General features: G+C 40.9%; 1 protein-coding gene across 2 annotated transcripts; it reads right to left on the reverse strand.

Annotated features, from left to right (window-relative positions):
- Positions 1-7,237: 7,237 nt before the first annotated feature.
- Positions 7,238-15,486, reverse strand: LOC141599693 (uncharacterized protein At4g15970-like). Of its 2 annotated transcripts, XM_074419788.1 has the most exons (4): positions 15,228-15,486; positions 14,597-14,854; positions 7,844-8,203; positions 7,238-7,752 (listed from the first exon to the last, which is right to left on the reverse strand). In XM_074419788.1, exons 1-4 carry the CDS (start codon positions 15,228-15,230, stop codon positions 7,270-7,272), a joined length of 1,104 nt encoding a protein of 367 aa, XP_074275889.1. In that variant the 5' UTR covers positions 15,231-15,486; the 3' UTR covers positions 7,238-7,269. The 2 variants fall into 2 exon arrangements, with proteins under 2 accessions (XP_074275889.1, XP_074275890.1); XM_074419789.1 differs by lacking the exons at positions 14,597-14,854; positions 15,228-15,486 and adding an exon at positions 11,365-11,832.
- Between the last annotated feature and the right edge of the window lie 367 nt (positions 15,487-15,853).

Consider the following 15,853-nt stretch of genomic DNA (forward strand, 5'->3'; position numbering starts at 1 on the left):
AAGAATGATGGATCCAACCGCGGATCGGGAGGCAAAGATTACGGAATCTGCCGCGCGACGGAAAGCTCAAATATCTACTTGAGCCCATGCCGCCACACCCAGTTCCCACGGCGGGAGCTAACGAGATCGCTACTTATAACGATTTCGTCATGGAAGCGGGTGCGATTAAAAACGTGCTCATTTTTGCAATGGAACCCAATTTGCATAAACGCTTCATAGCCCAAGGTGCAAACAAGATTTTCACCACGCTCACTAAGGAATTCTCGAAAGCACCGAGAATCGTGACCTATGAGCATACCACTCGCTTCTTTGATGCGAGACTCGAGAAGGGCCAACCGGTTAGCCCACACATTCTCAGCATGATTGAGAATGTCGAGAAAGCGGAGACCTTTAAGCGTAACATCAGCGAGAATATTGTTATCGACCGTATTCTTCATTCACTCCACGATGGTTATTCGCAATTCAGAGCGAATTACTATATGAATGATTTGAAGAAAACTCCCCATGAATGGCACTCCCTCCTCGTACGCACCGAGAAGGACATGAAGTGCGGTGGGAGTTCGAAACAGGATGTCCTCGTTGTGTCAAACAAAGGGAAAGGTAAGGGCAAAGCTCCGGCAAACCTAACGATGAGGTAAGGCGAAGTTCAAGAAGTCGGGTTCGGGGAAGAGTGGTCTGGTGAGTCGAGTAACTCATCGGCATGACAAAGAGCAAGAGTGATAACATGGAATGCCATCATTGCCACAAGAATGGGCATTGGAGACGCACATGTCCTGTTTATCATGAGGACTTAAAGGCGGTCGTGTTAAACTTTGTTGGTATGTCTTCTCTCTCTTCTACTTTTATTCATATGATTGAGATTAACCACGCAAGTTACGGAACTTGGGTACTTGATAATGGTTGTGGTTCTCATCTGTGTAATCATGTGCGGGGGCTCCGAAACATCGAACCCCTCGTAAAGGGTGAGGTGGACTGCGTGTTGGGAATGGAGCAAGAGTAATTGCCATCTCCAAAGGGACATATGTGATCCGACTTCCTAGCGGATTTGAGTTATCATTATATGATTGCTATTATGTACCCAGTCTTTCTAAAAACATTATTTTTGTTTCTGCGCTTGATAAACTTGGTTTTTCATTTGTAATAGAAAATAATGCTTGCATTTTCTCATTACACGATATGATTTACTAGCAAGGCGTTTCCATGAATGGAATTTATGTTTTAGATCGACCAATGAAATATTACACGTAATGAATAAAAAGTTAAAGGTTGGTGACAAAAATCAAACGTATCTATGGGTAATCGCCGTATGGGACATTAATGAGAAACGCGTAAAACGGCTCATCAAACATGGAGCTATCTCGGCCTTTGATTTTCAATCATTTGGCACGTGTGAATCATGTCTCATCGGTAAGATGACTCGGATTTCCTTCAAAGGTGTTGGAATGCGCGCTGGTGACCTATTAGGGCTCATACACACGGATGTATGTGGTCCTATGTCAATCACCGCACGAGAAGGCTATAGGTATTTCATCACTTTCACGGACGATTTGAGTAGATATGGCTATGTCTATTTAATGAAGCACAAAAGTGAATCCTTTGAGAAATTCAAGGAATACCAAAATAGGGTGCAGAACCTATTAGGTAGAAAGATTAAAACACTGCGTTCGGATCGTGGTGGCGAGTATCTTTCTCACGAGTTTGATCAACACACTGAAGGATTTGTGGGATTGCCCTACGGTTAACTCCACTGGAACACCTCGGTTGAACGGTGTGTCCGAACGGAGAAATCGAACACTACTTGATATGGTTCGATCCATGATGAGTCACACGGTTTTACTTGATTCATTGTGGGGTTATGCTCTTTATGGCCGCTCTAATACTTAATCAAGTCCGTCTAAAGCTGTTGACAAGACTCCATATGAACTATGGAAGGAACGGTCCCTAACTTGTCCTTTATACGGGTTTGGGGCTGCGAGGCTTATGTCAAGTGGAGACACGAAGATAAGCTCGGCCCGCGATCGGTCAAGACATACTTTATAGGTTATCCTAAAGGAACACGTGGTCATTACTTCTATTCGCCAACCGAACAACGCGTTTTTGTTGCGGCTAGTGCGACATTCTTAGAGAAGGAATTTCTCGAGAATGCAAAGAGTGATAGAACCTTCGACTTGTCGGAGATTCCAGAACCAAACACCGAGCAACCATTGGAGGAACCAATTCCTTCAATCCCATTGCGGTGAATATTCTGAGGAACCTAGGAGGTCGGGAAGAGTCTCTATTCCTCGGGACAGATACATTGGTATGGTCGAGGAACATGACATAGATGACGTTCTACTCTTAACGAGTAGTGAACCCGCAACCTATAAAGGTGCCATGACCAGATTCGACTCAAAGCTATGGCTTGAGGCCATGCAATCCGAGATGGACTCCATGTATGAGAACAACGTGTGGGATCTTGTTGACTTACCGGCTAAGGTTCGTCCCCTTCAATGCAAATGGCTTTACAAGATAAAGCATTTCGTGGAAGGTCAACAAGATATCTATAAAGCACGACTAGTTGCAAAAGGTTTCACCCAAGTGCCAGGTTTGCACTACGATGAGATTTTTGCACCCGTAGTTATCTTTGCGTTCCATTCGGATTATCTTAGCGATCGCCGCTTTTCATGACTATGAAATTTGGCAAATGGATGTGAAAACCGCCTTCTTAAACGGCTTTTTGGAGGAAGAGTTGTACATGGTACAACCCGAAGGTTTCATCGATCCAACACATCCTAAGAAAGTGTGCAAGCTTAAGCGTTCCATTTATGGACTTAAGCAAGCATCAAGGAGTTGGAATCATCGCTTCGACCAAGTGATAAAAGAAAATGGATTTACTCGATCGGTCGAGGAACCATGTCTATATATCAAGTCGAGTGGGAGCAAGATTGTCTTCCTAATATTGTATGTTGACGACATACTCGTGATTGGGAATGACATACCTCTCTTAACTTCGGTGAAAGTATGGTTGAAAAACCATTTCCGGATGAAAGATCTGGGAGAGGCACAAAGAATTCTAGGCATCCGTATCTATCGAGATAGATCACGACGGATGTTATCTCTCGATCGGGAGTCTTACATAGACAAAGTCCTAGAGAGATTCAAAGCATGACTAACTCCAAGAAGGGGTTCCTTCCCATGTCCCAGGGGTGCATTTGAGCAAGTCTCGGGCACCAGAGACACCGGAAGAGAAAGAGCGCATGACACGGATTCCTTATGCTTCGGCAATAGGATCAATCATGTATGCCATGATATGCACACGTCCGGACGTGGCATATGCATTGAGTATGACAAGTCGATTCCAACGACAACCAGGTGAACCACATTGGTTGGTCATCAAGAACATTCTTAAGTACCTACGGAGGACTAAAGATTGGGCATTGACTTATGGAGGCTCTCAAAAGCTATGCGCAACCGATTCTGCAGATGCTAGCTTCCAAACGGATCGAGATGACTCGAAATCTCGATCCGGATTCGTTTTTACTCTTAATGGCGCTGATCGGTGGAAGAGTTCGAAACAAACCATTCTGATTCAGATTCTACGACCGAGTCCGAGTACTATGCCGCGTGCGAAGCAACAAAGGAAGCGATATGGATGCGTCAATTCTTACATGGACTATCCGTAGTGCCTAGTTCGAATGACCCGATCACCATCTATTGCGACAATAGTGGTGCCATCTTCCAAGCTAAGGAGCCAAAGTCTAGCAACAAGTCTAGACATGTACAACGGAAAGCTCATCTAATCCGGGATTACGTGGAGCAAAAGGAAGTAGTGATAGAAAAGATTGCTACGGATGATAACATAGCAGATCCTCTCACTAAAGCATTACGACAAGATAAGCATGAAGGGCACGTAAATTCCATGGGAATCAAACGTGTTCTTGAGTTGTAGTACTCTTTTATGGATCGATTCATTCTCCTTTGTACTCTATACGACATCATCGTTTTGATATTTTATATATATATTTTGTTTTTCATGTGGAATTGTACGACAATTTTGAACACCACAAAGTGAATTGAACAAACATTATATCTTGTTAGTCCTTAATTGCCCACATGAGCCGATAACTCGCAATTATTCTCGTGACGTTGGTTGATGGTGGGTTCAACGAGCCATAAGTCAACAGTTGGTGACCAATCACGAGGCGATTTATACGAGATATTTCGTAGGACACAATTGTGACATCGACGTGGAGTCCTAAATGTTTTATAACATTCGTTGTCTTGGTCGTGGATAGGACTTCCATGGTGATCCTAAGAGTCGATTCTTTGACTATCGATTGTCTCTTGAGACTACGGCAGATTTTGGGTGACTTTGGTTTCTTTCTCACGGTCATCCGTAACAGGGGGCCAAGTAGATTTTTCTCGGGTCATTTCATCTTTGTGCTTAGATCGGAAGGAGTCGAGTTGAAGGAAATATTCAGCCTTTATCGGGTACTCGATATTTCTCAGGGCCACTCGAGGAGTCAGAATCGAAATGCATGGCCATGCTCGAATACGGATTCGTTTTATCAGTTAAGTTACTCTCTAGTCTGGGAAACCACTCTAGATACAGATCGATTGTAAAATACGACCTTTGTGGATCCGGATCAGCAAATTGTTTTACATTGAGTGGGAGAAATTTTAAATGAATATGAGAATCGGTTATCGCACCTACACTTGTTCGGACAAGTGGGAGTTTGTTGGAGCTTGTGTCCTCCGGTTAGTGCGGATAACGTCATTGCACATACACTTGTACGGACAAGTGGGAGCTTGTTGGGGTTGGTGTCCTTAACAATTAGTGCAAGGACTTATAAACCTCTAAAAGGATCAAAGGGCATACTTTGGTATTATTATCAGTTGATCCACGTTTATCAATAACGGTTGGCTTGCTAGATAAGTTTGACGTTATTGTCATACGGATGGCGGTGATCAACTGGTCCCTAAAAGTCACACCTATAGGATACGTTCGAGAGATGTGACGGTATGAAAATCCTGTCATGTAGATGCAAATATTGACTAACCGGTTAGTCGAGTTATTTGACTAAGTAATTAGTCAAATATGTGATGTTGAGATATTATATTTAATACGGATTAAATATCATGGGCTAAGGCGAATTAACAGATTAATTCGTAAAATTAAATATACGTGATTTATAGTTAATTAAATGTATATTAAAATAATTATACAATCTTTGTTTTGTCGGACACGTATTAATAATTGACTAACCCGCATTATTAGTCGATGCCTTAATTTCCGATAACCGATAATGATTTATAATACAAACCCGTCATATACATTTTAGTATTTAACTAACCAGGACCTCGAGTTAAAACCAAGAGGAAGTGGAAGCCCACTTCCCCTTGTGGGTCACGGTTTTGGCCGAATAGGAGAACAAAAGGAGACCTCCTCCTTCTGTTAAACCTAATCATCATTTGAGAAAGAATTAGGGTTTCAGAGATTAATTTTCTCTCAAACCGAGATCTCTCATCTCGACAAAACTCACAACAGATTCTCCCTATATTGCAAGGCAATCGGAGAACACTTGTTCTAGCACAAGGGCATATCTCGGACCAAGTCTTGGGTGCAACGATTAGGAGGGAATCTGCTTAGATTTCTGATCTTTACGCCGCAATTAAAAGGACCCGAGGTTGATTTCTATACACTTATCGTTTCTATTGTTTTACTGTTTTATGACTATAAATTGCATGTAAATTTTACGTTATAGTCCTGCAATTTAAGGGGTAGTATACGGATATTAACCCACATAGAGGAGAACCCTCCAAATATTGGCAGAGATTTGTGCCATAGCGAAGTTATTGGTGCGGAGGAAGTGTTGCATGAGTTTTGGGAAAGGGAAGCAAAGACCGTATCTAAACGGATAAAGATAAAAGCAGACCCATCCTGGCCAGATAGCGTCCGCCTTTTGGCCCGGCTCCGGGATAGCAATATCAACCCCGTCGCCAAGATCAAGCAATCCCTTAATCAAAGGAATATCGGCGGTAGTCAGAGAGGAGTTACAGTCATGGGGGTGGACAAAGAGATTACGGGAAGGAAAGGTGGGATCCGGGTTTTGGTCGGCCGGGGCAGAGGTCGAGGTGGTGTGACGAGTTTTACCCATGGTCGGAGGAAAGAAAAAGGAAAGGATCGAAGAGAGATTGCAAGAAGGAAGTACTTGGTGAAGAACGGCGGCAAGAGAGACAAAATCCGGCGGGAGGGCAGAAGGAAGAAGAAGGGTTTTGAGAAGGTGAAAGATTTAAATTTTGGAGTTCATGGAGTAAGCCGCGGGGGGGGGGGGTTGAAATTATAAAGGAGGAGAGAGAGAAGGAAGCGCGAGAAATGAGCAGAAGAGGGAGGGGTAATGATGAGTGCTTGGGAAGTTGTGTGAAAGACGGCGCGAGATTTTAAAAAATCCGTAATTCCTTATTCGACGCCTCGAGACATATCTCACAAAGAATTAGGGGCAAACTGTTTGGGCCAAAATCCGCTTATTGGCCTAATATGGAATCGGCCCAAGTGAATCCATCTAATGAGTTGGGCCAAGAAGCATACAACAATGGGAAAACCCGCTGATAAAGGAAGCCCATGTGTTGAAGAGTCGCTGGGGAGATTTCAGGGAGATTAGGGAGAATGGAGGAGGAAGATCCGTTTATGGAAAGAGTTGTGATAGGACTAATATTCCTTACCATAAACGGGGTAGGAGATATCTAGGGTTCTTACCCTATAAATAGCTAAGGAGACAAGGAAAGAAGACTCATTCAAGAATTACCATACAAACGCAATACATTGTACTAGCTAGATTCACATTCCGTCTCCTTTGTACTCATCCTAATATTAACAATTAGTGCAATCTTTGGAAGGGTACCGTCCCTTCCCGTGGTCGTTTCCCACATTGGGTTTTCCGCGTCACCAAATCTCAAGTGTCAACCTTTATTTACGTACTTAATTCCTTTACTTCGCATTAAATACGAACATCCATTCAACATACAACGAGTAAGACCGCATTAACCTCGTTTAACCTAATTCGGTAAAAATTACCAAAACAATAATTAATATAGATATCATCAAGAATAACTATTTACCTACTCTTTTACATTCTCCTTTCACAACCGATTAAAATACTATATATTTTGCTTCATACAAGTTCCTTTTGACCCCACAAAATATATACTAGTTTAATCGATTGTGTGAGGAGAAAGGGAGAAGGTTGAAAGGAGATGCTAGATAAACACCCTCACATAACCACATTATATTCACATATGACATGCTTTTGGGGCCCTCCAATGTGAAGGCTGAGACCCCGTTTGATTTGAATGAAAGTAAATTTTCCAATCCTCAAGGGTGGTCTTGAGATCAGCTATTTTTCTATCAAGTCCTACACAACAATTAGCGTGCATTGTACAAACTTTATTCATATCTCTACTAGGGTTACAGTATCCTCCAAAGTAATCTGTGCTCATGAACCTTATTTTTAACCCGATTCGTTTAACAAACGGACCATTCTTAATTCTATTGAAAACTTCTTGTTCGTGTGAACCGGGATAATCATGTCTTGAAGATACCCAAAAATCGTAGAATGCAATTGTGCGAGTATTAGACCATACGAATAGGAACCCGTTGTTAGGGGTGTTTCTTTTGTCCAATTCTCGTCCATTGAAATAATCACTTGATGTTTGAAAATCTGAAGAAGGAACAAAATGTCGAAATGGACTTCGAAACCACATTACATCTGTGTCCTGCAATTGAAAACAACATAATCGTATCACAAGATCGTATCCAACGATAATTTTTAAGATGTCTAGAAAGAGAATATGTATATATACATACCGTGAAAACAAAATTGTAACCCAAACTCAAAACAGTATGCAAGAAGGCGAGTCTTTGCCACATCATATCCATATAAATAGGGGTCATAAACACAGCTTCATGAGCCATTTGAGAGGACTGCTTACTCTTGAGAAGATAGCAATGAGACACGGTAGCCTTGCACCGTTCATATGCGTCATCGTCGACGGCTACAACCACCAAGTGATCGATAAGCTTGGCTGTGTTATTCCCTAGATTAAAGCTCTCTAGAAAGAGATCATATATAGAATTTGGTGCTGCCCATGCTTCATTCAGTGAAGTAATTATTACAGTATTTTCTTTTGTTGCGGCCGCCTTTAAAACCTTCCTTAGCTCATCGTACTACAAATTAAAAAAAAAAAAAAAACGTATTACGTGATAAATGAGTTAACTATCGTTTGGGTTGAGCAAAAATATATGATACGGTTTTAATATACATATATACGAAATAGTATACGGTTAACCTAGTTTGTTAAGGTAGCTAGGATTAAAGTTGAGATCGTTTAGACTCAGTTTGGTTCACTTGTTCCATTTTGACAGTAGCAGTTAATTGTTTACTTTTCTATTTTAGAATAGTTTTGATGGTACTTAACCCTGCACTGTTGGAAGATAATTCGTAACAATGAAAACAGACAGAAACTTGAACAGGAAAAAAAGACTTATCGAAACGGAATTGCAGCGCCGTGGTATGGAGGCCACTGACTTGAAAACTATATCGGCACGACCGTGGTGGTAATCGTCTCTCGCCGGTAGTTCCCCAAGGTTAACACTGCGACACCCGTACACAACCACTCGTGTATGAGAGCCTTGGAACTAACAGTACCGAACCCAGAAATAAAACTCAGAAGCAGAATATTATCATATAGAGAGATGTAGAAGAAATTGTGTGAATCTGTGTGTATCAAGTGATGAGAGAACAGCTCTATTTATAGTCGAAAATAGAGCTGTTACAGGCAAACGGAAGGATCAAAAACGGAGGAAATAAAGGAGACAATAATTCTCCTTAATGACAGTCAAACGGGATTAATGGAGAATAAATCTCCTTAATCACAGAGATTTTGTTTGACTAAGATCCGTTACTGGACTCCAAATACACACACAAGCCAAGCCCAAAAAGAAAGATAAAAGGGGGCCTTTGGCCCGCACCGCAGGTGCTCTACCCAAACCCGAGCCCGAGCCCGAGCTCGAGCCGGGCCGGGCCGGCGCGCGCGCGCGTGTGTGTGTTTGGACCCAAACCCACAGGCCCAACAATCACCACAAAAGCCTCCTTGGTCCAATCTCTTACCCAACATTGGACCAAAGGCAATATAAACACACAACATACAACTCTCCCCACCGATGTGGGAGAGTGTATGTACCAAAAAACCAAAAAGAACTTTGGCTTTACTTGGCATCACACCAACAATCCCCCACTGATGATAAGGAAAAGCTAAAGAGAAATTCTAGGTAAGGAAGGACTGGATACTTAAACGTTCAATGTCTTTCGACTTGAATTGACGTATTAGTGAAATAAGGCAACAACTTACTTTCAACAAGAGAATATCTTTCGATTTGAATTCCTTGTCGGTCTTCGGTCATTGATTCCCCCACAACACATATCATACCTTCAAAGACTGTTTTGTTCCGCGATTTCAAGTGCAACGCTTTTAAAGCCATGCGTTTACCCTGGTTTAGGTGAGTGCTCTAGTGAGAATTTTTTATATTCTTACATAGATGGTGGCTGAACCATCACACCCCCAAAGGTAGCTCAAGTGCTTCTCAGTAGCACTTCTCATAAGAGCTATTAAGGACAATGTCCAACCTCATATAAAAACACAATCCATCAAGTGCGTCTCAAAAGCACCACCAAATTGGCTATGGATATCAAATGCCATAGGAATGAGCTACAGAGTCCATCAAGTATCACATTCAAACTTGATTTATGGACTTAAGCCCCATTCCCCTCGACATGTCAAGGACTACTCTCCTTGTTAACCCCTTAGTAAGGGGATCGGCAAGATTACGTTCGGACTTCACATAGTCCAAAGCAATTACTCCATTTTTCAGAAGTTGTTTTACCACACCGTGCCTGATTCGAATATGTCGTCTCTTACCATTATAGACATTATTCTTAGCAACACTAATAGCTGCTTTACTATCACGAGTAAGGAGGCGGTGCAACTGTCCTCCCCACATGGGCACGTCTGCTAGTAAGTTCCTCAACCAATCGCTTCTTGACCGCCAACTCAAGAGCAATGAACTCGATTCTATGGTAGAGCTAGCTATACAAGTCCTTTTTGGACTTCCACGATATAGCTCCTCCACCTAAGGTGAACACATAACCACTAGTGGAATGAATTTCATCGATGCACACTGCAACCCAATTTGCATCACAATATCCTTCTAACACAACAGGAAATTTACCATAATGCAAACACAAATCAACCTGTTCCTTTCGGGTATTTAAGTAAACGACGAAGTGCATTCCAATGCTCTAAGATCTTTGGGGTTATGTGTATATCGACTCGATCTACTAACAAAGATAAGCAATGTCCGGTCGAGTACGGTTCATGAGGAACATCACACTTCCTATAATTCTAGCATATTCTTCTTGTGAGACACTATCACCCAAGTTCTTACACAAAGATATACTAGCATCATAAGGAGTTCTAGCAGGTGTAACATCAAAACTGTTAAACTTCTTCAACACTTTTTCAACATAATGTGATTGACTAAGGGATATACCACTTGGGGTTTTCACAACTCTAACTCCAAGGATAACATCAGCTTCTCCTAAGTCTTTCATCTCAAACCGTGATGACAAAAATTGTTTGGTTTTATTTACAACAGATAAATTATTACCAAGAATTAACATGTCATCAACATATAAGCATATAATCACACAATCTGATCCAAACATTTTAGAATAGACACACGAATCAGAATTGTTAGTTATATAGCCATCGTCGATCAAAGTGTTGTGAAATTTCTCATACCATTGTTTAGGTGCTTGTTTAAGACCATATAGTGATTTTCTCGGTTTACACCTTACTCTCTTGACCCTTTACCACAAACCCCTCAGGTTGCAACATATAGATCTCTTCATTTAGGTCACCATTCAAAAAGCGGTTTTACATCCATCCGATGTACTACAAGGTCATGAATAGCGCCCAAAGCAACAAGAGTTCTAATGGTGGAAATTTTAGTCACAGGTGAGTAGGTATCAAAATAGTCAATATCTTTCTTTTGTGTAAACCCCCTCACCACAAGTCTGGCCTTGAACCTTTCTATTGTTCCATCAGGTCTCATTTTCTTTTTAAAGATCCATTTGCTACTAATGGGTTTACTACCTTTAGGCAAATCAGTTAACTCCCAAGTCTGATTAGAAACAATAGAATCTAGTTCATTTTTAATAGCTTCTTTCCAAAAAACAACATCTATAGATCTCATAGCCTCATCATATGTTTTTGGATCATCTTTTGTTAAAAAAGCAGAAACAAGCTCATCAAAAGCACAAATATCACCTGCGATTCCAGATAGGTGAAGTCTGATAGCATCAGTTCTGATGAAATCACTCCCGTAGCTCATTTCAATTCTGGGCCTTTTACTCCTTCTTGGTTCAACTGCATGATCCACAGAAGTACTAGTACTCGCATGCATAGAATCGTCGGTAGGGTTAACAGCAGAGAGAAACAACGAGGGGCATCGGGTAGTGATCTTGTTTCCTTCTTCAAAGGAAATACCGCTCAAAAAAACTCAAAGCATCTCTAGCCTCGAGATATAGACTGTCACTTAAAGACATGAACCTATAAGCGAACTGTTTTGAGCATAACCAATGAAAACGCAGTCATAAGTCTTAGGTCCAATGGTTGGCCTCCTAAAGCTAGGTAAGCCTACTTTAGCCAAACACCCCCACACTTTAAGGTAACTTAAGTTAGGAGTATAACCTTTCCACATCTCATAGGGCGTCTTGTCTAGTTTCTTATGAGGTACCCTGTTAAGAATATGATGACAAATGAAAGCACCGCTTCCCCCACATATCATCGAAAGGCGAACTTAAAAGCATAGCATTCATCATTTCTTTCAAAGTTCTATTTTTACGTTCAGCTACTCCATTCGATTGAGGTAAGTATGGTGGGCTCTTTTCATGTATTAAACCATTTTTCTCACAAAAATCTACTAAATAACCGGAGCCATACTCTCCTCCTCGATCGGACCTGACTCTTTTAATCTTCCTATCAAGCTGATTTTCTACCTCAGTTTTCAACTTTATAAACATGTCCTCAGCTTCACTTTTATTTCTAAGAAAATATACTTTGGTATATCTAGAAAAATCATCAATAAAAGTGACATAATAATGTTTACCACCTCTGCTCATGGTGTTTTTGAAGTCAGCTAGGTCGGTGTGAATTAACTCAAGAAGACTCGTTTGTCTAGTTGTAACAGGTCTACTAGGTTTCTTAGCAAATTTGGCCTCGACACAACTAGGACACTTCTCATGAGTTTCTGAAGATAACGAAGGAATAAGCGACATAGATTTGAGCTTTTTAATCGAATCAAAATTCACATGACCTAATCTACCATGCCAAACATCAATAGACTCAAAGAATATAATAAGTAGAAGTATTATTATTAATGATAGGAGAATCAACATTCAAAATAAATAAACCCCCACAGAGATAACCCTTGCCCACAAAATCCCCCCATTTGCGACAAGACAACCTTGTCACCTCAAAAACAAGTTTCACTTTTGACTTTGTTTAGCAAGGCACCGGACACGAGGTTTCGACGCAAAGTAGGAACATACAAAACATTATTTAAAGCAAGAGTTTTCCCTGAGGTTAGTTTGAGAAAGATCTTGCCTTTTTGGGTGATACAAATGAGAAGAAGAGTTACCCATGTAGACACATTCACCATCAAGAACATCTTCAAATTCAAAGAAAGAGATCCTTGTTAGCACAAAGATGCTTTGAAGCCCCTGTATCCATAATCCAATCACTAGCATTTGCAACCAGATTAGCCTCAACCACTACAAAGAAGAATAATATCATCCTTTTCAAACAACATTAGCTTCAAGCAGACAACTTTCTTTTGAGGACACGATAAGCTTTGTGACCCGTTTTCCCACAAACATAGCAAACCGATTTGGTTTACGGATCTTTGAGGCGAGTTTGGTGAATTTCCCTTGACCGACTTTCTTGGCATTCGACCCTTGGATTGACCACGACCACTTTAGCCTTTTCCTTACCCTTGAACCTATCTTCTTTTGAAGACCCACCAGTTTCAACGAGATTGGCTTTGTGATGTAGTAAGAGACAATTGGGTGACTTATCTTTGGGACGATTAGCTTCTTGGTCCTCATGTGGCCTACTAGCTCTTGAAGGACAAATCTTTTTCTTATGTTTCAAATGGTTCCTATACTCATTCCGGGAAGGGGGAAATTTTTCTAGCAAAACATTAGCCAAGAAAATTTCATCTAGTTTCATTCCCTCATTAGTGACATCAGCACACAAGTTCTCATAAACATGAACTTGCTCCATAATTGGTTTGTCATCTACCATTTGAAACCCAAGCCACTGCCCGACAACATATTTTTTCTTACCCGCATCGTCAGCCCATATTTTTTCTCTAACAATTCCCATATAGTCTTAGCAGATTTATGGACCGAAAATAAATCAAAGAGAGTATTCGACATATGAGTAAGGAGATGGAACTTAGCAGTTTTGTTATCCTTATCATGTTTCTTAATAGTCTCCTCATTCGACTTAACAGCATTAGACGAAGGTGGGGTAGATTCTACACTAGCAATGCAGAATGCAATGGCGGGGGAGGGTCGAGAAAAATAAAACATAGTCGATTTCTAATTGTTCAAAATACATAAGCGAGTTTCGAGACCATCTTTTGTAGTTCATACCATCTAAGGGTTCCAATTTCGACAATTCAGACAGGATTTTGTTTGAGACGGCGACCATTGTTACTGACGAGAAATAATATAGTTTTCAAATTGTTGGAAGATAATTCGTAACAATGAAAAAGCATTACGAAACTTGAACGGGAAAAAGAGACAGAAAAAGACTTATCGAAACGGAATTGCAGCGCCGTGGTATGGAGGCCACTGACTTGAAAACTATATCGGCACGACCGTGGTGGTAATCGTCTCTCGCCGGTAGTTCCCCAAGGTTAACACTGCGACACCCGTACACAACCACTCGTGTATGAGAGCCTTGGAACTAACAGTACCGAACCCAGAAATAAAACTCAGAAGCAGAATATTATCATATAGAGAGAGATGTAGAAGAAATTGTGTGAATCTGTGTGTATCAAGTGATGAGAGAACAGCTGCACCGCAGGTGCTCTACCCAAACCCAAACCCGAGCCCGAGCCGGGCCGGGCCGGCGCGCGCGTGTGTGTGTTTGGACCCAAACCCACAGGCCCAACAATCACCACAAAAGCCTCCTTGGTCCAATCTCTTACCCAACATTGGACCAAAGGCAATATAAACACACAACATACAACTCTCCCCACCGATGTGGGAGAGTGTATGTACCAAAAAACCAAAAAGAACTTTGGCTTTACTTGGCATCACACCAACATGCACTCAGTTTGGTCCACTTGTCATCCAATAATTGGTTCCCTTCTCTCCCTCCTTGGTCTTTGAAACAAAAGCAAAGGTAAACAATTGATCAAGACGGAACGAGTATATCATAAAGAGGATATTGTCAAAATAATGGTTGTTATACATTAATAGATACTTACCGAACCGTTATGAATAGATGATGAAGAGCCATAATTAAACCCATACAAAGATGGGAAACTTTGCCCAAATTTGTTAATTGAAGTGTAGTACAACAGTAAGACAGCAATCGCCATAGTTGAGCAAACCAACAAAACCTTAAGAGCTCCTGTATACTCCAACGGCTTCATTGGAGAAGATGAATTCGCCATTTTAGTTGTCGTGGTCGTAGTCGCGACCATTGTTTCGTTGCTACAAGTTTTTCCCTGATCTTCCATCTCCTTTAGTACGTCAAAATATATAGGAAAAACCCTAATGTTAGTAACTTTTTTTTTTAGCAAACTATACTATGTTTTGACGTGACTAATTAACTCTCAAGTACCCATATTAGGAAACCGAGACTCTTGGGTTGCGTTCCCACTCGGTTTGGTACATATTTTGTATTTCTATTTAGGAATATATTTTGTATCTTCTTGTTATTATTTCCTTATTTGGCAAGACAACTCTACTACTCTAGTATATATATATTTTTGGACGTAGCTGTGCGCCTGTGCATAATAACATGGACCTTTCAAACGATAGACAATTTTCGCCCTTATAACAGTAAAAAGTGATTCGTATATAAGAAAGGAGGAATGTGAGAGAAAGACTCACCATAGACAATTTTCGCTTCTCAAGTAACTTCCGAGCGAAATCATAAATGAAATCGAGTTGAACTTGTTATCTTTGATAAGTCATGAGTACTCATAAGCTGAATATTGAGATTCATGTTGAAACTCTAGAAAATAAGGTAAGATAAATGTGTGGCAAACAAAATGCAACTTCGGAGGATATGCAAGGATCATACAACGAAGTATTTCACCATCAGCAACTTGAATGTGCAAACTAATTGATTAAACTTGAGCCACTCGTCAACTCATTTAGATAATTGGGACCCTATTTTGACTATTCCAGCCGCCTACCGCATGCCTTTAATGTTGGCGCATTCATGAACAAACCAGTGACCGTAAACATATCGGGCGAATAGTATAGATCGGGTCGAATACGAGTTGGGTTGTAGGTGGACCTAGCAAAACTGATCAATACGAATGACCCAGCCTAAATAACCCGACCTGCATAAATTGAAGACCCGAATCTAACCCTGAACCCAATTTGACTCGAACTTATTCGAGCTGACTCAAATATTTATTCTCGAAAACTAATTGCTAGCCGCAAATAACTTATAGAGTTGGTTAAGGACAATACGAGCCCAAAATAATTTTTAACATCTCTTTTTTTAC

Source organism: Silene latifolia, chromosome 9 (genome assembly GCF_048544455.1).
Source record: "Silene latifolia isolate original U9 population chromosome 9, ASM4854445v1, whole genome shotgun sequence".
NCBI classification, from domain to species: domain Eukaryota; kingdom Viridiplantae; phylum Streptophyta; class Magnoliopsida; order Caryophyllales; family Caryophyllaceae; genus Silene; species Silene latifolia.